Source organism: Athene noctua, chromosome 16 (assembly GCF_965140245.1).
Source record: "Athene noctua chromosome 16, bAthNoc1.hap1.1, whole genome shotgun sequence".
In the NCBI taxonomy this organism is placed as follows: Eukaryota; Metazoa; Chordata; class Aves; order Strigiformes; family Strigidae; genus Athene; species Athene noctua.
Genome location: NC_134052.1, coordinates 7070307 through 7094665, shown reverse-complemented (window position 1 = coordinate 7094665; position 24359 = coordinate 7070307). Strand labels below are relative to the sequence as shown.

The following is a 24359-nucleotide window of genomic DNA, read 5'->3' as shown; positions in this document are numbered from 1 at the left end:
TCAACCTAACACCAAATTTTGAGTATGCAGAAGTTACATTTATGAATTATCTGACATATGAGAATATGATGCTGCTTGTTAAAACATCAGTGTTCAAAGGGATTTAGATAAATGAATAAGAGGAAGTTAAGCACACACAGGTTAATGCCAGAGCTGTAGAAAACTAACTTTAGTCTCTGATTACAGGCTCCCAAAGGATGCATACACAGTAAAATTTTCAAAAATACTGACCAATGCAGTTCACAAATCATCATCATAAACACTAACTGGCATCTGAAAAAGCCCCACATAGGTTATGTAAGTATGTCAATTTAAACAGCATAAAACACTTAAATATTACCTTACATACTGTATAAAAATACAAGTATTCCAAAGAACTGTCATTAGCTTCAGTTATGATTTAAAATACTTCTTATGTGTAAAGGAAAGCACAATGACAACCATTTGAAATGCTGCCAAGTTAAAACACAAGTAATGCTTTATACCATACCAAGCTGCCAAACAACAGCATACTAACAGAGACAGAAAATACATCCCACAGTTGTTCTTATACCCCACTGCCAACAACGGTATATTGCAAAAAACAGCTTGGAATTCTCAGTATGAATTCTGGTAGTCACTACAGGTATAGAATTTATTTACAAATTTGATTTATTTAAAACAAGAACATATGGACAAAAAAAACCCCTTCATACCTTCATTTTGGGTACATTTCTCACCTGAAAGATCATGTCTTGTAATAAAGCTCTCTGGATTTGTTGGAAATACCCTTTCTGCAGTTGTGATACGACGTGCCACACAAATCATACAGGACTGCAAATCTGTATTTAAAAAAGAATGTTTCTTCTTTCATTTCTCTCCTGTTTTATTCACTTAAAGCATATAATAAAATAGCTTAAGTGTCTTTCATTATTAAAATGGAAGTACAGATAGTAAGAATTGAAGTTTTTGCATTCTGTTTCTACTTAAAAACAGATTGCAGAAACTACAGATTTCATAACACATACCAAATATCAAAAAGCTTTACTCAGTGATTTATTTTGTGCCCAGTAAACTGCACAAAATTTCCTACCTTCCCCCTCTTCCATCATAGCTCTTGGTTGAGATAAAGCAAAGCACTGCATTGTTTCATATCTTTGACGTATATCCTGATGGCTGCCTACATCTTCCAAAAGATCATGAGAGGTTTTCACCATCATCCGGCAATTAAATGTATGACTCTTCTGTCTAGGTGTTTCATTGGTCCAAGCCACTCCATTAACTTAAAAGAATACAGCAAGAATTATAAAGATTTTCACATAAAATAAATCCCTGATTTTTCTTAATTTAGATACCTTGTTCCTAGGTTAGAGAGATTCTCAATATACCATTAGTTTTGTATGTTTGTATAAATAGTAGTATTGACAACCAAGTATAAAAAGCTCTTTCCCTTACTTGACACTTTCAGTCACTTGACAGAGAGCTGAGAAATCATTCACGCACCTAAAAACAAAGCTATTCTGAAGCTAGTCTTGTGGCATTAGGAAACATGTTCCTTTAGCATCCTTGTTTTAAGTTATAGTTCAGCAAATTGCAAAAGCTAAAGCAGAGTGTGTACTTCCAGCACATTTACATCTGCTAGTATGCTTTAGTAAGAACCTGGTCATATTTTTCTAGATTAATGTATTTTTACAGTTAAGAACTCTTTTTATAAGTAATTTGTTTTGAAAGATTATCCATTATGGGTTGTTTTTTTTTCTTTTGTGATTGCTTTCAAATAGCCTAGTAACTGTGTAGTAAGTCAACTTTTATTACCTGAAGACTTAGGTAAGTTTTTAAGGAAGTCCTTCCGGTCCTCTTCATGCAAGATACCATAGACACTCGTATTAACCAAATCTTCTTGTTTGTATTGCAGATATTGTGTGACATTTTCTGACACAAATACTATGTTCCCATCTCGATTTACAACAAACAGGAAACCGTCCAATGCCTAAGTATTAACATGACAACATATCATATAAGACAGGCTGCCTAATTCTGAAAGTAATTTAGCTTAAAAAGTATGAAGGTGATAAATGTCAAGTTACAATACATGCATTTATTTTCAAGGGTAGAGCTGAATTTTTAAATTTTTCTCTGAGGAAAATTCTGTCTCATAAGGAATGATTTCAATATTAAAAATTCATCTGTTCATTTGTTATTGCATCTGAGCTCTTTCACAGTGATAACCAGCCTTCTTGTTTCATTCTTGCTTTATTTGAACACAAGATAATGAATTTGTAACATTATTTCAAAGCTGTCAAATTGAAACAAATCAACATTCACTAGAAACAAGTAGTAAGACATGAACATGAAGTCCTTTCCACCAGCAAGTGAAAAGAGGGTCTATCCACATCTTAATATACTGTATTTTCTGAAGTGAAAGAAAAAAAAAAATCAATAGCTATGTAAAACAATTAAGATTCCAAAGTGGTTTTTAATGGACTTGTAAATAGGGGATTGGTTTTCTAGGCATAAAGAAAAGGTATCTTCTATTTACCTTTTTTTTTTTTCCCCAATTATTTTTAGGTTATTTTACTTCACAATTCATAAACACAAACCTTAATATACATCACAAACCTCTAGTCTTTGCAAAACCTTGTCCATTTATTTTAATGCCTGTCCCCCAAAAAAGGCAAACGATTCCTTGCACTACTAAGCACTGCTTTAGTAGTAATTTGCTAATGACTGCTGGAGAAAGTAAAGCACAAGAATAAGAGAAAAAGCAAAATGCTATTCTTCTCTTTCATTCTACAGAGGATTTCAGCAAAATTAAGAAGACATCATAGAGTTTATTCCTGACCCTTTAAAACATACTTCTGTATAGTCCCTGCATACCATTTATTACTATAGGATTGCAGGCTTAGCTTTATTATTTTCACCTGCCTTAAGTATTTGTTTCCATAGGTATTTACTAGGACCTGATTTGTACTTGCCTGTAATAAAAGAGGTCCCAATGAATCTTTATCAATAACTCCTTGACCCGTAGAAGACACATCAGCTTTCTGAACATCATCATCATTAGAAACGGCTTTTCCTGAAATCCAAAGATACATTTCAGTAAAGCAACATTTTACATGAAGACCACATTTAAATACTACAAGCCAGATTCTAGGAAGCGTGTGAATAAAGGGGAAAAAAAAAAAAAAAGGCACGAATGAGAAAGAGAGAAGGTCTCATATCATTAGTTGCTTAAGACTAGAAAAAATGTCACAGCTACATAATGCCAAACTCTTTGCTCACATAAACTGACTTGACAGTTAAAGTTGACAAGATCAACTTCTTTTGTGAACGATATTTTTACTGTTGCTTTTGGGATCATCTGTCTGATGAATGCCTGCTGAACCTTTCAACTGCCATTAAACACACTGGTTATACATATCTCTTCCTTGTGGTCTTATTTTGAACATCATCATTGGTCACAGTCTTCAGACACCATCACCATTGTTCTATAAAAAGGCTTTGACTCAGGTCAAACTGTTTATGTATGTATACATGTGTGTGTGTCTATAATAAAACAGTAATTTAAAAATCAAAATATCCTAAATAAGTTGATTGCAGGGGAAGCTGGAATGGCAATCCAGACCAGGCAGCGGAATTACAGAAAAAAACCTATAAACTTTGTTCTGCGGTACTTGTTAAGCAGACCACAAGGTGAGTGAGTACAACATCCATGGGGATTATCACATACTCAACTCTATAATGAAACAGAATTATTACATTAGAATACACTAGATCACACCAGAAAACCTTGAAACAGACATTAAGATTAATTTTCAGAATTGTTTTAACATGTCTTCAAAACATGTGGCAATTTACCATGACAGGTAAAACATACACCATAGCACACTTGATTTGATGCACTGTTTTCTCCTTTGTTGACCTGACTATATTCTCAGTATAGACAATGTGCTATTTAATTATTTGATCTCAAGCTAAACGTATTTTAAATATACTGGAGTCCAATACCTCACCATCTAGGAAGCAGGTCTTAATCAGCACAAGAACACAAAGCAAAGTCCATAAAACCATAACAGGAAAAAACAGCAATGAAACCAAATATATCTGATTGGAGGTGTGCCCCATAAGGAGGTGTTTTTTACAAAATTGATTTCAAAGCATTCAACTCCCTTTAAGCATTAAGTCCCTTGAAGTGAAAGACAACCATCTGTATTCTTCATACCAGTAGGTATTTGGTATATTGCACCAGCAGATGGTACAAGTACCATTTGCTTTTAGCTTGTCTGGAAACTAGCTTAAGCTTTCCTAGTATTTTCAGGAAACTGATACAAAAGGCCATACAAACTTTTTAATTCCTGATTCCTAATAGAAAGTGATGGCAAATGCTTGCTTACTTTTAAACAGAAAAATATTTAAGGCATATTCAAGGTTTGGTTCAAGTCAAAGTCTGAAGACTTTCCTAGTTACATGTTACTGTAAAAAACACTACTAAATTTCCTAAGTAGCTACTACTTTGGAAAAGGCATCACAAGAAAATTAAATTATTCATTTTGGCTTAGCAGGGAACTGTACCTTGCTCTTTTATCTGTCGAATCTGTCTCACGGTTTCTTTTAAAATAGCGCATTTATCTGGTTTGACATTGAAATTGTCAATGTCGCTCAGATTAGCAGATATCAGTTCAGCCAGTTCTTCAATATATTTGCTTTCCTGCTCACGCCGACGCTTCTCACCACTGCAGGTCAGACTAGGAACCAAAAACATAAATCCATATACTTATATACCATCATATACAAAACCTGTGCTCATTCTGTGAATTTCAACGTACTTCATGTAACACCTACCTATTAAACTTAAGTAGTAGTTATTCTTCCAACAAACATAATGTTTATTGTTACATTGTTGTCTGGTTTCGTGGTTTTTCTTCAGAATTTTAAGTACAAATTTAACCTTAAGATGATATGAGAAAGCTATTCATCCATAAAAATCCTCCTGTGATTACTCCATCATCAAATTTAATTAAAATAACGTGGTATAAAATTGTAACACTCATACAGAAAATATATTTTAAACTTAAACTCTATTAAGATTTCCACAGGAGTCCAATTATAGAGCACATTTCATCAGCTTTGGCATACCTACACATAATAGGAAAGTTGTGTGTCTTCACAACAGAAGCCTAGATAATTTTCCAGCTGAACAAAATGATTAGTTAGAAATTACTTTAAATTGCAATGAAAACTTGAAAAATATTTTTTAAAAACTCATTTTTAAAAAGAAGGTGGTCTGTATAAACCTACCTTGCACCTGCTGTATCACAGGGTAATGGCTTGCGCTTCCTTGACTCACTGGTCAAGCTATCCAAGGAGTTTTCTCCTAATCCACTCATCTTGACCATGCATCAGTAACTAAAAGCAATAAAATAAGAATTGTGAATGAATCTCTCAAAGTAATAATTCAAAATACAGAGACCTTATTCAGCCAAGTTTTTTATTTTTATCAGATGAGTATTTTTACTGGAAATCCATATACATTTTTGCTATTAAAAAACAGTTCCTGGTTACCATTTTTTTAAAATTTATTTTGTATTTTGGGAAAACATAGGTTTAAAACTTTACATTAATGTTAGCAAAAATAAATGTAAAAAATGCATTTAATTTGATTCAGAGATGTTTCAAATTCTGCACCATAGTACTGGGACCACTGTATAGCTCCAGTTTGTCTGAAAATAAAAACTTTTCAGTATTTTAATAAGTTCAGATAACTTCAAAAGAAAGTGGTAAACTAATATGTTATGCCAACATGTAGTTAAATACTAAGGATAAAGTTAGGTACCATTAAAGGCAAGTGATACTCTAAGGCAATGAATGATGGGTGACCAGAGCACTGAAAATACAGAAATGTTGAATAAATTTTCCTTTTCTGTATGCTCCTTTCTTTTCTTCATGTAATCTAACCACTGCAGCCACAAATAATTGTCATCCTTAGGAGTAAAGCAGTGGGTTTAAATGAGAGTTTCCCACCTGGCTCTAGTAACTTGTTAAGAGATGTAGTAGTAATTCATATAGTTTCATATCTCCTGCTAAATGTTCTAAAATGAACACTTTTCTAAAACTTTGAGGCAAAGACTTCAGAACTCTTTCAACTCTATTTCTTCTACAGCAAAGATTGGGCCATAACTTAATAAAATAGTAATTTGCTTTTGTTAAAATCTAGTTATGTTAAATAAGCCTTGCACATTATGTATCCATGACACTCATTCTCCCCTCACTCTCAAGAGGAAAATGGAACACAGTGACCAAAGAGAGAAGATACCTATACCAGATGCTACAATCAATGGACATTCTGAGGGAGGAAAAAAAAGCTATTTAATGGATCTATGCCATTTATTCAGCCAGGCTATTTTAGATCATCATTAGAACTCTAATATAACCTGATAATTTGTATTTGGGTTTTTGTACCACAATGACAAGACACATCTGGGCAGTTAGAAGTTTATAATTATTTTATCCATTTTAAATAAACTTCCAAATTAAATGTAAACTTAATTTTCTGCAGTCTAGTGCAGACTGCAGTTCTCTACCCCATATAGCAAATGGTCTTTAAACTTCTAAAACATTTATACTTGTTAGTTGGAGAGAAACTTTTCCATAACATATAACCAAGAAACTAATACATCTTTCAGGAAAAATAAGTTCTTTAAGGATCTCCACAAGCAAAGCGACCACTACTACAGTTATTTAAAAAAACTGGTTTAGGATTACCAAATCCCTGGGAGTCAGTGATCACATATCACAAGGACAAGGAACTGATAGACACACTTTCATCTAAATTAAGTTTATGTTAACATAGGAGAAGATGGTAGCCAACTGACTCAAAGCAACTCTGCAGAACAAGATCTGAACACCCTAGTAAACAGAAAGCGAGTTAAACACAAGTCAGCAGTGCATCCTTGCAGTAAGCCAACCCCTTAGAAAGGCACCTAGCCAGTGAAGTGCTTCCTGCACAAGACATCTAAAGAAAAGAAGTGTGTGTATTACTTCTGATATAGCAACCTTGACTGATTGGGGTTTTTGCTTTGTGACTTTCTGTTTTAATAAAAAAATAATACTGCTATACTTCTTTCTGAAGTCTAAACTGCAAGGGCAAAGATGCACAAGATCACATTTGCATGAAGCAGCATGGGGATTGCTTCTAATAGCTGATATTGTTATTGCAGAATATTAGCTACGGGTGGAGAATTTAAAAGGACATTCTTCTTACAGCAGTACAAACCTCTGAAAGCTAGACAGGACAGAGGACTGCTGGTTGTACTGAAGAGCAGACACTGGATTACTCTGGCATGTGTACAAAGCTCAGAAGTAAAACGGCATCTCTTTAAAGCACAAGTTCTCTTTGCAGCTAAGCAAATCATAGAACCATAGAATGGTTTGAGTTGGAAGGGACCTTAAAGATCATCTAGTTCCAACCCCTCTGCCCTGGGCAGGGACACCTTCCACTAGCCCAGGTTGCCCAAAGCCCCGTCCAACCCAGCCTTGAACACTGCCAGGGAGGGGGCAGCCACAGCTTCTCTGGGCAACCTGTGCCAGTGCCTCACCACCCCCACAGTGAAGAACAACTTCCTTATATCTAATCTAAATCTGCCCTCTTTCAGTTTAAAACTATTACCCCTCATCCTATCCCAGCAGTCCCTCCCCACCTTTCCTGTAGCCCCTTTAAGGCTACTATAAGGTCTCCCTGGAGCCTTCTATACTCCAAGCTAAACACCCCAGCTCTCTCAGCCTGTCCTCACAGGGGAGGTGCTCCAGGCCTGTGATCATCTTCACAGCCTCCTCCAGACCCACTCGAGCAGGTCCATATCCTCCTTATGCTGGGGGCCCCAGAGCTGGAGACAGCACTGCGGGGGGGGGGGGGGGAAGTGTCTCATGAGAGCAGAGGGAAGAATCCCCTCCTTCAACCTGCTGCCCACACTGCTCTTGATGCAGCCCAGGACACTGTGGCTTTCTGGGCTGCGAGTGCACATTGCCAGCTCACAGGCAGTTTTCCATCCACTAACACCCCCAAGTCCTTCTCTTCAGGGCTGCTCTCAATCCACTCTTTGCCCAGCCTGCCTCTGTGGATTGCCCCGACCCATGGGCAGGACTTTGCACTTAGCCTTGTTGAACTTGATGAGGTTTGCATGGGCTCATGGCTCAAGTCTGTACAGGTCCCTCTGGAACGAACTTGCTGGGGGTGCAACTCAATCCCTCTGTCCTTGTCACCAGCAAAGATATCAAACAGCACCAGTCCCAACACTAACCCCTGAGGAACGCCACTCCTCACTGCTCTCCACTTAGACATGACGCTGTTGACCACAACGCTGAGTGCGACCATCCAGCCAATTCCTTATCCACCGAGTGGTCCATCTGTCAAATCCGTGTCTCTCCAATTTAGAGACAAGGATGTTGTGTGTGACAGTGCCAGATGCTTTGCACAAGTCCAGGTAGATGTCATCAGTTGCTCTTCCCTTATCCACCAACACTATAACCCCATCGTGGAAGGCCACCAAATTTGTCAGACACTATTTGCCCTTAGTGAAGTCATGCTGGCTGTCACCAACCACCTCATTTTCCATGTGCCTTAACAGTTTCCAGGAGGATCTGCTCCATGATCTTGCCAGGCACAGAGGTGAGACTGACTCGCCTCTAGTTCCAAGTCTTCCTTTTTTTCCCCCTTTTTAAAAATGGGTGTTATGTAACCCCTTTTCCAGTCAGCGGAATCTTCACTAGATTGCCATGACTTCTCAAATAGGGATAGTGGCTAAGCCGCTTCATCAACCTGTTCCCTCAGGACACACAGATGCATCGTAACGCCTTTTCCAGTCAGTGGAAACTTCACTAGACTGCCATGACTTCTCAAATATGAAGGATAGTGGCTAAGCTGCTTCATAAACCTGTTCCCTCAGGACACACACCTGATGAGATGCATCTCATCAGGTCCCATGTACTTGTACACCTTCAGGTTCCTTAGATGGCCTCAAACTTGATCTTCTCCTACAGTGCATGGTTTTTCATTCTTCCAGTACCTGCCTTTGCCTCCCGCATCTTGGGTGGTGTGGCTGGAGCCCTTGCCAGTGGAGACTGAGGCAAAAAAGTCATTGAGTACCTCAGCTTTCTCCATATCCCGGGTAACCAGGTCTCCCACTGCCTTCTGGAGAGGGCTCACATTTTCTCTAGTCTTCCTTTATGTTACAATGCTTAACATAAAATTGTATTTATAACCAATTCTCATCCCATTTGGTAGGGATTAGGAGAAGAAGGATAATACACTTCGTACATCACAATAAAATTAAAAACAACAGTAAAACATAATCCGGCATTTGAAATAAACAATTACAAAAGATGCCTTAACTCCATAATTATGGTCTTGGACTGCACAGAGAAGTCGTTTTTACATCTAAATATTTGATTAAAAAAACAGGATGAACAAGAGAAAACCCAATATACAGAGAGATGGAAGATCGAGCCTGAAGACTCATTCAATCATATATTCCTCCAGGGCAAAAACCTCTCTAGTACATGTATGGTGGCCCACCTTACATGATTCAAGAAAAATATACTGTTATGCCACTAGATGACAGTATAGCACTGAACAACTGTAGGGATTTTTTCAATTAAGCAGCTGAATAAAAAACTATACATCTGAACAAGTAAGCAGTTTCAAAAAGATATTATAGAAAAAGGGTATGATCATGAAAAAGCAGCTGATTATCTGAGGCTGACACTCAGCAGAACATATGACTCATAAGGTCTTATGCCTACAGACCTCACAGCTAAGGCTGAGTCCTGAGAGTCATTCTGTAGGTGACACACGCACACACTCCAGGATTTGCACTTCACCCCCTGTAACTGCATTCACAGGCAGAGTATAAAGCTGCAGTGTTAAGAGTTACTGTGGAAAGAGAAAGGAAGAGCTTAAAATACAAGACTTAAGGATAGCTCAGGAAGGGTGTGGGCACAGCAAGTATGTCAGAAGCCGAGAATAAATTCTATTTAAGAGAAGGAAAGATTTAAAATACATTAAATAGTTGAACTGGAGCTAGGACAGACATTTCACCAGAACTTAATTTTGTACGTAACAGGGTTGCATTAAGTAATTTAGAATGGCAGTGTCATTTCTGGTTTAACATCTACCTGTACTGACAGGTAACTTGCAATAAGATCAAACAGAAAAACAAAATTATTACATTTTGTCTCAGAAACATGATACATATCAGAGAATACATAAATAAATCAATCTTCTATTTAAAAAAACCTTTCAGTGTCTAAATATAGAAGCCCTGAGAAGGAAGATTCCTAATTCGTATAGCCTGTTTCCCTACTATTCACCAAAGTACAGGCCTGAAGCTGCAGAACTCCTGCACATGTATTTTCCTTTCACTAAGAGTATCATTACAAGCTGGGAAGGCATGTAATGCCTAAACCAACTTTGTAACTGGTTAGCTAAGGAAATCACAGAAGCTACTTCCCAATACAGATGGATTTACAGTACAAATTGTTAACACTCAAACTAATTTCCCTGCTACACGAAATATTCATAAAAGCAGCTATTATTCAGTGAGTTAATAATGACAGAAATCACCAGTTAAAAAGCATCGTGTTATTCACTGAATATGAACCTGTAATTTCTAATGGGCTAAAAAGTTTTTCCAAAAAGAAATCTTTGGGTGGCTTGGGGAGTTTTTGCAAGTTATTAATTTCAAAAGAGAGGTCCAAAACATAGCTTCCAAAAGTTAAAACTTCTAAGCATTTTTACTGCTAAAACGTGGATGGCAAACCTACTGCACAGAACAATAACTAACAGTTGGACTGTATTATGAACTTCAGCTATCAGTACATACGATTATGTACTTTTTAATGAAATTTGCATGCATGTATTTGCTTAAAATGCAAGAAGCTACAGCAGATGTAATATCCTACATATAAGGATGAAGAAACGCTGAATGTAAATTCTATCCAATGATAAAAACCTAGATTTTTCTAAAATGTATCTGTTCCTAGTTTATATAATTTATAGAGAGAATTTCTTGGGATTGCCAGATTTTAAAGTCAGGTACTTAATGAACAATAATTCCCATGCATATAATAATATTTAAATGTTTGCTAGTCTGATGTCATCAGCACCAGCAATTGCTTTTAATTTCTAAATTGAACTACCCATGTTACACCACTGTATTGGCACACTTTATCATTTTCATCAAACATTTTCTAAAATAGAAGCATTTTATGCTACAGTCCATTTAGCTACTGAAAACAAATGACACAAAGCCACACTTTGTTCTGTCCAATGTGATTTTCTGAAAATTATTTGGAAAAACAAATCGCTAGCTCTTGCCAAATAATGTAGAAAGTTATGCATTTGTAAGAAATAGAGAATGTTTAAGTTGAATAGAAGCAAGTATGTCCAGAGGCCTCCAAAGCTGATAGTTAAAGCAAACTTGAGAAAAAACAAGATGAAGTAAGAGATGGTTCAAAGTCTTCTAAGCAAGACATTGTTTAACTCCAATGGTTGCAGCAGTAACGAACCACTATATATTGATGTTCCTAACTCCACCAGTTGAGTGGAACCAAAGCCAGCAATATTTGGAGAAGTTCCAAAATTTCATGATTACTTGCAAATCCTAAATTTGATTTATCTTTTCAGATATCATCCTAAATTTTCCAAAATTTGTCTCACTTATCAGAAAGGGTTCTTTGTCAAAACACAAATACCTTCTTGCTCATCAGTAAGCACGCTGAAAAAACATTTTTCCTTATTAATAAGGCGCATGTGTAATACATACTTTTCACATGTCATATCCCTTGATTTTTCAGTGAAAACCACAGTTAGATTGTTAAAAAGCCACCGGTGTTTGCACGTTGACATAAAACAAGTTCTAGTAATTATTAATCCATCCATTGCTATATATGTACAGCCTTCCAAAAAACCCTATATTAAAGAAACCATCAGCATTTAGGACTGGCATTTTTCAACCTGCCAGGGTTTCAATAATTTGACAGGCTAAAAAAAAAACAAAAAAAAACTTCTAAAATTCTGTCCTGGCCTACCAACAAAAGGATGTACATGTCGACAATACAATATGTTTGAAATCAGGAAAGTTCCTAAAGCCATTTCTAGAGAGCATTCAAACCAAAAGGACATCAAGAAGTACTAAGCACGGTAAGCAGAAAGTTTTCAACTTCCCTGGTCTGTCTTACCTCACCCTCACACAAAGAGGAAAGCTACTAACTTCCATTAGATTACTTTCTGCTAGTTTGTCTTTCGGTGCACTGGTTTCCTTCTCAAACTCAAGCATTATTCCCTCATGGTCATGTTCTCAGTAGTTGTAGATGAAAGACCTATTCACCAAATAGGACATGACAACTGGGAAGGTTTTGTCTGAACAGGGCCCCAAAATATAATCTATTAGATGCCTCAGATTCAGTTTTTGTATTTGCTTAGCTAAAACAGTTGATCACACTCACAAAATCCCAACAAAACCCACAAAGCAAAATGATACAATACCAATTAAAACATATGCACACTATTAAAAAAAAAAATCTTATTTATGTAAAAACATTTTTAACACTTCTTTGGTCCCATGAAACCATCAACTTTTTCCTATACTAAATCTACATACTCGTGGTATCTTTAACACTAGGAAGCTCTTCTCTCTGAGCTGATTTCTTGTTCAAAAAATTCACTAGGGAAAAAGCATAAATTGGCTCTTTGCATTCCCCAGAATAAGCCAATTACGAAGGCTTAAATCAAACCAGTCCTTTTCAATGGATCATGAAGATGGTCTGGAATTTTTTTAGTTGTATATAATGCTAGAATATTAAATATAAGGTCTTGGTTTTTAGAAAGGAGGATGTCACACTGGTTTTTAAGATGCAAATTGTAATAAACTAACTGGTTCATGCTAAGAGAAGACCCAAATATTTAAATTTTGATATAAATAAAACTAGAGGACATTCTATTCAGCAATTCTGTATTCCTAGGGAAAATTTGTTATTTCAAACTTACAGTTCCCTCACACAGATATAAAAAGTATAATAGCTCTCCAGTGAAACTTCTGATTCAAAATATTCTTGAAACTATGCAAAGATTCTTTTTAACTGACCACAGAAACAACTGATTTTCTCATTTACATAGATAGGAATCCACAAGAAAACAAACAGAAAACTCACTTTCCGGCAGTAGTAAAGTAAGGTTTTTTCCTCTTCCCCCCTCCACCCCTTCCTCTTCGTTCCCTTCCCCCGTTGTCTTCTTTTTAATATATTTACATGTACAATTTGTAAATTGTAGCTTTAAAAATTGTAAGGGAATAACTATTCAGGTACATACCATCCAAATATGAAATCAGTCACTTACTTGTCCTTAGCAAACATTCAAGCACAGCATATTTTTCAGAAAACCTTCAGAATCAGAAGTCATTTTAAGTCACATCCTGAAAAACAGAAAAGGCTGTACTTTTAAAAGTGCTTGCTTTTCAACTGTTCCATCTAATATTAATAATCTTACCAAAAAATAAACACTCAACATTGAGCTATTTTAATGTTAAATGAGTTCAAAACTCACAAATAACTGTGTCATTTCTGCTATATGCTAAACAGCCCAAAAGTCTGAATCTTAACACCACAAATACCACCAGTAAGCTAGATTTCCTCTCACATAAGAACTAAACATTTAGTTTAAATGAAATTTGTTTTACTTTGAAAGAAATAATGAAACTGTTGTAGATGTTTGTGCTTAGTAACTGTTAAATCAATATCAAAAGCTGCAGCCCCAAATTAATTATTTTGTAAAGTTAGGACTGTCAAGTAAAAATTGTGTAGCCACTCTTGTCAGTCTGTACATACTGCTTGGTATAACTACTACAGCAAACTGTTTTCAGAGATATCAACACTCAGGTTTGTGTTACTCTTTTTCTATGAAATTCTAGGAATGATTAATCCATATTATCATGCATTTTATACAGGGTATGATTAAGTGCACTAATTAGTGAGATTCTGGGTCTCTATAGAGAATTACAGTAACTTAGGAAAAGTTTTAAACAACAGCTGTGTGATTGACTTGATTTACTGAAAACTGCTTAAAGCACTACGTAAAGCAGAGGCTGTTCAAGCTAATTAGAAAAATAAATTGCTCTTGGGAAATACTTATGAGACATTCACATGTAAGCACACACCATAGTCCTATCCAAAATCAAGAGTTTCATAATTGATACTTCTACCCAGATTACTTAATAGGTAATCACTAGTAGGCAGGTAAAGTTTTATTCAAGTAGCTCATTTCTTAAGAAATTAAACTGAAGCTTTTCATATCAACTGGTTGCATATGCATTCATCTGCTGTTTTAACCATCCCTTTGACAATACTGATTGTAGCTTTATTTATACGAACTGGAATTACCAATTAGAAGGTTGATTGACAATGTGGTCACGTAAGAGTAAGCATCAAGAGTAAATTGTCTCCTAATTAAAGACTTTTATAACACCATTTTATGCTAAATCAACCTCTGCTAATCACAGAAACGAGAACAAAAGCACACAAAAAATAGAAAAAATCTAAGAATTCTTAAGATGCGTTATCAGAAACATTTGGACATCATGGAAAATTAAACCTTCAGCTGTTCATTTCCGTAAAAATGCTAAACCTGACCTACTACACTCAATGATAGCTTGCGATCTAGATTCCCTGGGATGGTCTTACACCCAAGAAAGGCTTGTTTCTGATGTCTCCTGAAATTCAGACAGAATTTATGAATACTATGCATACTATACCTTGCGTGGCCTAGTATAGGTAGGATATATTATATATAATATATATATATATTAAGGTAGCATAATTATATTCACTACTCTGAGGTGCAGGGTTTTTTTCCTCAAATTTCTACAACAGCTTGGTAAACTGATGAAAACACCTGTACAAGAACAGAAGCAGTTAAACAGAATCACAAACAAGAGTCTCACTGAAAAGCTGACCTATGTAGGAGAAATTAACAGCACAAAATCAATTAAAAGTGGGAGATTCAATACCCACAAGTATTAAAAGGATTGTGTATGACTGAAAAGTCAAGGGAAAAGAGAAGAATCTTGAAAATGTAATAAATTGAAGACCACATAAAAATCTTAACACTATTTAAATTAGTTTTATAATATTCCCTTTATATTCCTCTCAAGTAAATAACATTACATGGATGTCAATATCTGAACTGTTTAAACAGAAGATGGAATACAACTTCTCAAAGTATACCGCAGTGAGGTAACTAAAACATAACCTTCTGAATAATATGAAGGTTCTTGAAGGGTTAAAAAAGCATTAAGAGCAGCAATTGCCATAATTTGGTCCGGCCAAAGAGGACCATCCTATGAGAACTGTCAACTGGCAGGCCAACCTAGACAAATATTCTAAAATTCTGTTCTACGACTGTGATGAAATTAAACCAACCTGACGTAGAGATGAAAACCCCACCCGGTTAAGCAAAAAGTTAACAGCAAATATGCTACAGTAAAATTTTGCCATATATCAAAAATAAATTAGACCTCAAGTTACTACTCCTATAAATAAATCAGAATATTACAATTCTGTAATCTGTCATTACATTATCATCTAGACATTTAAATGAAAAAATAAAATACATCCCTCTTAATAATACTTGGTCTTTTCCTGCTAATGAAAGCCCTAACTCTAACATGTTGAAAGTTGACCATTCAACTCCATTATTCCTGCCCTAAACCGACACGCTTCCTCTTCTGAGTACAGAGATAATAGCCAGCTTCTCACTTTTTAAATACAAAAAATATATTATTTCAACATTGTTTTCTGTTCTGCTTCACATGAATTAGTTTAGATTATTAGAGTGCCTGTATCAAGGCACAGTCATGCACTAAGCAACTGCCAGTCTCAGAGCCAGTACTCTAAGCAGCTTGGCATTTGAGGCTGCACTGTCAGCTTCTCCATCAGCTCTCCCACACCAGTACCACTTTTAACACGTGAACACGCTATTTCCTGTCTAAAAACTGCTCAACCAAAAAACAAGAGTGCTCGCACAAAAACATCATTTGGCATGTTTTGATCTCAATGAGCTCAACATAGTGACCTTTGATTTCTCCACTTTCAGGATGAGCTACAGAGATACTCAGTTTACACCATATAGAAACTAGGCATCCAATACAGCCTGACTACCAACTTTAAGCATACACACAGTTCAGTTTTCGATCCAATTTTTAAAACGCATAGAAGTCATTACTGTTTGGATGGGACAGCTAAGTGACAAGCCATATTGTTGCCTGTGGCACAGACAACAACAATATGACAGAGAGCTAAAGTTACACTATTTTTAAGGCTAAAAATATACATATATATGCAGTCAAATGTGTCAGATATGGTAAAGGCAATGGTTGCTTTTTGAAAGAAGACATAAAAAGGATTCTACCTGCAATCCTCCTTAAACGTTTTAGAGATAATTAACGTGCCTGTTTGAAGGGCAGCATATTGCATTTGATTTCTTTTTTAAACTAGATAAAAAACCCCATATTTTTAAGTTCTGGGGGAGGAAAAAAAATGCAGCAGATAAAAAATGCCACTCAGCTTTGTGAACCTGAAAGTACAATGTAACAAACTACTGAAACAGATAATGAGACTCAAGTACATTGAGTTAATAAAGAGGTTTTGGTGTACTGTATTTTTGCTAAAAAGTCATAATTTATCTTTTAAGATTAAAGCAGCTATACATAACATTATGAAGCAAACGGCAAATTATATTGTTAATTGTACTGATATATCATTATCCTAATCTAGCATTTCCATCAATACAATAACGAATAAAATACTCTTCCAAAACATAAGCATTTGGATCATTCTCACTCTTTTTTTCCCCACCCCCTCAGCCAAAAAGGTCATTTACTAGATAATAAATAACTGACTCGGACAAGAGACTTCACTGAATCAGGGCTGTCAATTTTTTTAAAAAAAAAAAAAAAAAAAAAAGCCATTTATAATCTGGTAGCCAGTGAAGCACACCTTGCTTCAACATGTTAAATAATCTTAACTCAGCACACATCCTTTTAATATTATAGGGAGACTATAATTTTTCAGGTCTTGTCAGGTTTCATTTACCAATTCCCCTGCAGTGTTTAGTAAGCACTGTGCACTCCTCGGCTATTTTTCAGACATGACAATTAACTTGAGCCTTGTTCACTTTGCATATATTAAAATGACAGGACACTTTCAGTTAAAGGATGGTCAGAGGTGGAGCACACTCGGAGAACATCTCCTGTTCCTGAGATAATGTGTGTGCTCTATTTTTGGTATGTCATTACTTGTTAATTTGCTTCCTATATGTCCCTGTTTGCTAGTCACAGCAATAGATACAGAACCCTGTTACAACAACAAAATGTAGAAAAAAAGGGAGCTCCAGTGAGCTCAGTTATAAAAAAAGACTACTCTTTATCCTTATGTCTTCACCATACACTGCCAAACACTTGTAAAACTTTCTCACCTGTCAGGTTCTGCACAAAGTACTGTGGTAAAGCAGTTACTGCATCTCATCATGGGTCCAAAGACACGTGAGCCACATTCTAGACTCTGAACAACCGCTGCCCTCATAACCCAGCTGTGAAAAGATACTGAACTTACTTGGCTGAATGTCTTTGTCAGGACATAGCCCCTGTACATAAAACGTAGTTGTGGCGTGATGCAGCCACACCACCCACTTGCATGACACTGGCAACAAAACTGGTATGCTCAAACACAGCAGGCTAAAAAATATTGAAGGTCGCCTGTAAACTTGACTTATTTTCAAGCCACTGTACTGGAAGATGTAATTTGGGCTTTCAATACAGCTGATGGCATCAGTCAAGTGCTTTTAGAATATATTTAGAATGTTTTTAACATAGGTAAGTCCTTACAAACATGTCTGGGTTAGTAAATAGGTATTTAATAAACAATTAAAAAATTAATAGAGAGAAAGAAAAAATCCCTAGCTCAAATACCACAAAGAAAGAAACAGTATGTGATGCCTGGATTACTATAATGGGACTTAGTAACTACTTAACTGGTAAGAAACCACAGAACACCACCATTATTTTCTGTACATCCAGGCACTTGAACAGCAGAAGAAACTCTGGCAAGTTAGTAGCTGACTGAAATACATATGGTCTACTTCGGGTTTATATTAATATTTAATGAAGTTCTAAAAGTGGAAAACATTCACATCATACTTGCCAAAAACAGCAGGTACTATGGAAAGAGATTTAGAGATTTTACTGTGACCAGTAAACAAACCTCTCTCTATTAGTAACAGCAATAAAGTTCTAAAAAAATGGGAAATCTATACAAAAAGTGTTCTATTTACAAGACAAAACACCCTTGCCAGAGCTCACAAGAGAATACCAACATAACAGTATTGCGGAGTGACTTTCTCGCTATATATACACACCTAATTCATAAGTGACTCCATACCATTTGACACAACATAATCCGCAGGTTAATAAGAAGAATGCAAGCTATACAGTGCATCTCTACATATTACAATGTCATCTTAATTAGGAATTAAATTTGAAATAATTTGTATAATTTGTTAAAATAGATGTCATAATCCTAAATTATTTAAAGATTGGTCCAAAGTAGAAAATCTCTCTAAATTAGAAAAGGACATCAACTAAGAGCCTTAGAACATGAAATTATCAGTTTGACCATATAAATCTGAAAACATTACTTATTTTTAATCACTCTTTTTGTTTTGCTTTTAAGTGGATATATTAACTTACCTGATGAAAGCTTGTTTTCATGCCTTATCGATATTATTACTTTAGTTCTTACACAATTTTGACCACTACACTTTACAATAATGCAATTACCTTTTAGTACAAACTTTAACGACTGCCATTGTAAAGAAAAAGACCAATGCAAAGGCATGATTGCCAGAAACCAAGTAACAATCATATCAAATGCAAATACAATGTGGTAACTACTATCAGATATTAGCAAGGATTCATGGCACAACTTACAATAATGGGAGAACTGTATTTTACAGAACAAAATCACACATAAATATGGGTGGGTTTTTTTCTTACAGAAAATCCTGTAAGATAGCAGAGTGACAGAGACTTTTTCCTACATGATGTGATAAAGATACAAGAGCTCTCTCCTTAATTGAACAATGACTATGGAATTACTTTTCCCTTAAAAAAGAGGAAGCAACTTCCCAAACATCGTTTCAGTATAGTAAGAATTCAATCTGCAAGTTCACAGTAGCAACAACTCTCATTTTCTCTGAGGTAGCTATACACTATCTGACACTTCAAGAACAGAGAGTACTTACCAAGTTCTTGGTGAAAACAGGAAATGTAATCCACTGAACTGAGTTTGTTCCACTAAATACACGTGATCCCTCTCCAAGTCACCAACAAGTCCATTCCCTTTCCGGAAGCTAGGAATGTGCCATCAGCAAGTCTATTCTCCTTCCTGAGACTCTGAACAGGTTCATATGCATTTTTATATATTGTATGCATGCAATTTTTTTGTTCTGCCATTCTACCCTACCAGCTTCTTATGCAAGCAGAGACTGCTTGCTGGATTTTGAGAGAGACAACTTAAACACAACTATAGTATTACAATTAGCATTAACTCATTTAGTGCTATGGCACTGTTATAATTGAAGCAAATTCTACTACCATGCCAAAATCTTACTCATTTTGCAGACATCACAATTTTATATAAAACATGTTTAGAATAAGAACAGTTCAAAATCAGTTTTCCAAAACAGCAGTTAAAAACCAGGCACAGATTCAGCAATTTTGTTGTAAAAGCCTGTCCATTGCAAGCTTAAATTTAGAGACAGAAGTCATTTTACATTTAGATAAAAATCTCTAACAATACCAAAATGTCTTCAGACAAAGGGGAAAAACTGACTTGATTTTGACAGAATGAAACATGTACTGTACACACTATCAGTTTCTGACACGTGATCTCTATCAAGTAGATTCCAAGCTTAATGCCAGCTTTTGAACTTCTACAAGTAATGCTCAGAAAAAGCATTCAAAAGAAATGAATTTGTTGCATTTTCTACAGCTATTATTAGCAATGGATGTTCATCCCCAGTATTTCCAATTTAGTCTTTGAATCTTGTATGTGAATTGAAAGTATTCATCAACTGAGTAGGTATGGAGATTGGCTTTTAAGAAAACAGCTTATTTGAAGTAGTAAACACTTTCAAGTGGCAAGTAGCAAAGCAAAAATACTTCTTAATTAGAATTGCACAGCTAGAAAAATGTTCTATTCTTTTTATATTTGCATCTTTAAAAAGCAAGCCTCTCAATTAAAAAGCAAGTCTCTCAACTAAACACTATAAGCAATCTAGAATTTTTGCAATGCTCTAATCATAGTTTTGTTTCCCCCATTCTACTTTGGGCAACTGTTCATCTTGGGAGATCAGATGTGATCTAGCTGATGCTCATGTGTCTTAAACAGCACGGTCATTAATCATCCCACCATATATTTAGCCTATCAGCCCGTTCACTTCATCTGCCATTTCCTAGCACTTTGAATAATCACAAGTTATTAAGATGCACAAAAGTTTATCAACAGCTAGAAACCGCAAGAAAAGAACAGTCCTGATGCTTGTATTTCTACATGACTTGGTCATATCTTGCCTTTGTGATAGTACTAGGGAACAGTAAAATATAGTTGTTTCTGTACTTGTAGAGTTTCCTGCCAACTACTGCAAAATTCTATCAAAGCTAACCTTTTATTGGGTGGACGCTACAAAAAAGACCATTTTCTGCTGAACTGACTAAGTGAGACAAGTTCTTACACTCAAAGACATCTGAAGTGAAAACTCTTAAATACATCAGATCAACTTCAAAATTTACTGGAATGTCCTGGCCACCAAAAGAAAGAGCCTCTTTGATTCTGACTACCAAAAAGCAAACCTTTCACTTTTAAGAACGACACAAAATTAGGTCTACAAAGCATGCTGCAGTGCTGCAGTTTCAAGAATCTTTTATGTGTCTAAACAACAGTCTTTTGTTCTGCATTTGTAAGAACACAATTTGTTACACAATTAACAAATTAGTTTCTGATATTAACCTTGGAAAAACTCCAATCTCTCAGGACTTCCATAGCACAAATACCAAGAAAACACAATATAATGCTTAATGAAATATTTCGGTTCCGGTCTTTATAATGCTTCAAAGACAGATTTTGGCATTAGTAGCAGAGTTGCACACAAACAAATTGAGAGAAATAAGCCTTGCCAGTGGTGCTTTGGGTCCACAGAAGATGAGCTGGGATACAAGCCACATGCTCACAGTAATTTCCGTCCCTCTTCTTGAATACTCAAGTCCAGTTCTACAAAACATACTATTCCACACTACCAAGTCTCTAGTACTTGACAGAAGCACTGGTTCCCCTCTTAAAAAAAAGCATGTCATAAATGGTGTGGCCTGCTGTCATGAATTTGCAGCCAGCTGAACTACACGACACTTTGAAGGGCACAAATATTTGAGGGAATAGTATCCTGTTCTTACAAAACAACAAAGTCAAACAATAATGAGAAGCAGCTTAAATAACTTGGCTGACATGTTTAATCACAGCATCCTGTGAAATAACTAGAAACGATGCTGTATCTATGGATTTTTACCTTTTGAGTGCTCTTAACCTAAAACAAGCAACAACAGGCAAAACAACCTACAGAAGTGATTAAGAGTGTGACCTGCTAGTACACTTCAAACAAGTTAGTACAGGAAAATAAAGTAGGCAACCATAAAAGGATGTTAGTACAAGCCAGTTCAGATGTAATTCAAAGCACAAAATAGTTTCCTATTTCTGTAAGCACTTGCTTTTTCTACACACAACTACCATACCTGAAGAGCATGTAAAAAAGGAATTTTGTTTGCTTAGGGAAAAAAATCACTGTTAATGAATAGAAGATCACTGCTACTGCCTGCTCAACTCAAACATCTGCACAGATTGCAACTAATATGGTCCATGAGCAAATACAAATTGCCAACCATGACACCTCAGTGTACAGAGCCAAGAGTCGTAACACACATGGGGTTCTGGGTACTTCAAAGAAAGCTACATCCATGCTTAGAGCTAAACCCTAAATTCACTGTCCTGACAGATAGGGAACATGATATTGAGGGTAGCTAACCTCAAAATAGAACAAAAATTTCTGTATTATTTTTGAAATGGAAATGCATGAAAATAGAAGTATTTGCTTAAAATTAGTCATCCCTAATTCTCCTAGTTGTTTTAACAGTACAGGTGAACACACCTGAATTTTAAAAAAAGGTATAAATATACCTTTAGATCTCTTTCAATTGCACACATATTTCACACTAAACCTGCACACTCCCTTGGTGACATTTCTAAGTCAACCATCTCTGAGAGGACAAAATAGTATTTGTTGGAGGGAACTAATTTTGCCATATTTTACCATAAATTTCCAGTATATACAAACACACAGTCAGCTAATTCTTCCTCTCACTCAAGTAGAATAATTTAAAGGTTATTTGTGACCTAAATTTGTTTTTTGATAGCCTATGCCAATTTGCTTGAGAAAGGAATCAAAGGAGTAGCGGTCATTAGAGCTGCAAGAGAGAAAAGAACCCAGAAGAGTGTACACATCTGTGACATCTCAATATGAATGGAGACAATAGATGCCTTATACAGCTATAATGGAGGGTGTGGGGGAGGAAGGCCAGCAAGCCTTTTTTGTTTGTAACATGAAGATGTGAATAATTCTGTAAAATGCAGTTACGCAGCATTATGTGCCATAACTAGCCTATTTCTTTCTGGATTTCTTAGCTGAATTTAGTTTTAAGAAGCAGCAGACTCAAACACGCATAAACAGGAAAAGAAAACACCAGTCTTTGCAGAAGAAGAAAAAGTAATCAGCTAGGTATGATGGACACATTTTATAAAAGTGATCAAACGAAAAGGCAAATCCATGGAACAAATAGCATTTCTATGGACCTCAAAAAACATTACTGCCTGGCCATCAGAGAAAGTACATCAGAACCTTAAGAGAAATGCTGAAGTAAAGACAGTAGGAAACAAAGATTAAATTCTTACTAGAACTCACCAGATGCTCATAGATTAAAACATAGAAGCCTTTCTAAATTTCATTCCAAATTTGACATAGTATTTAGGGGATCCTTAGAAGACCAACAGCAGTACTACATAAAATTAATCAGCTTTGAACATATCTACTCTAAATTCAAAAAGGCCTTTTAAATCTTAATTTTTAATATGACTTTTTTTACTAGGAACACACTTTGGCACACTAAAAAGACTATTACAATAGCCACAAATTCCCAGCTCTTTAAAACCTAAATTTAAAATAAAGATTTAAATTTAAAACTTAGAAATCTTCAGTTACACTATATGAATCGAGTGAAGATTTCACTTCCAAAACTACTTAGAATTCTGCCAAAACACTTTCCACATTAAACAAAGACATACAGCTCCATGACACACATATTCTAGATTTTCTAGCACACTACAATATTGTATTTATTTCTTCATTATAGCACATCGTTTGTAGTTCCAGTTCAAAGTATTAAAAGCAAATATCTTAAATAGGGGGGGGGCAGGGACGGAAGTCAGCACATTAATCAGTTAATGCTTGTGCACACAAATCAAAGAAATTCTCAAAGATGGTATTATTCTCCTATAAAGTTAGTTGTGTTTAAAAAACAATATGCAGCTTAGGACCTGTGTGGAATATTAATTTACACACCTCTAGTGATATGTGAGGGCATCACCACACACACCCCCAGCCCTCAAGATGGAAAAGTGATTACACTGTCACTGTATGACTGTACTGTGATGACAATACTGAGAGAAGGAGAGAGACAAAAAAGATGCGGGCTCTCAAGTGAATTCTGGATAATAGCTGCTACACCTACACAGCTTTTGGAGCAGAGAACAAAAACATTAAAAAAATACCTATATGGCTCTATAAGAAAGTTGAGGGAGATACCACAGGAAAAAGGTTAGCATTTAAAAAACAGAAAGCTTGTCTACATAGGAAGAACTGTAACACCCATAGAACACGGTAAATTGAATGTAAACAGGAAATACAGGACTAAAAAAAGAATGAGGAGAGTGTCTTGCAACAAACTCCAACTGATAATAAAAAAAATGTTTAAATAATATCAGAAGCAGGAAGCTGGCTAGGGAGACAGTGGACTTCTTCATGGCAAAGGCATAAAATGGGCACTCAGAGAGATTAAAGCCATAGCTCTGAAAATCTCTTCATGTTGGCCTTCACCACTGATCATACTGGAGAGATTCCCACTTCCAGCATTTCCTAGTAGCAAACTGGCTGGAGAGGCAAAAATTATTTTAAG

The 24359-nt window shown here is 35.8% G+C and overlaps 1 protein-coding gene across 3 annotated transcripts in view; it reads right to left on the bottom strand.

The window, feature by feature from the left end:
• NCOA3 (nuclear receptor coactivator 3) overlaps positions 1-24359 on the bottom strand; it is an 89670-nt gene that overhangs the window by 23141 nt on the left and 42170 nt on the right. For all 3 annotated transcript variants that reach the window (XM_074920404.1, XM_074920406.1, XM_074920407.1), the window contains exons 3-9: positions 13370-13445; positions 5278-5385; positions 4552-4724; positions 2955-3055; positions 1795-1969; positions 1073-1261; positions 720-821 (exon numbers count right to left, since the gene is read on the bottom strand). In XM_074920404.1, coding sequence (XP_074776505.1) covers positions 720-821; positions 1073-1261; positions 1795-1969; positions 2955-3055; positions 4552-4724; positions 5278-5375 — 838 coding nt within the window. In that variant the 5' untranslated portion in view covers positions 5376-5385; positions 13370-13445. The remainder of the gene's footprint in view (positions 1-719; positions 822-1072; positions 1262-1794; positions 1970-2954; positions 3056-4551; positions 4725-5277; positions 5386-13369; positions 13446-24359) is intronic.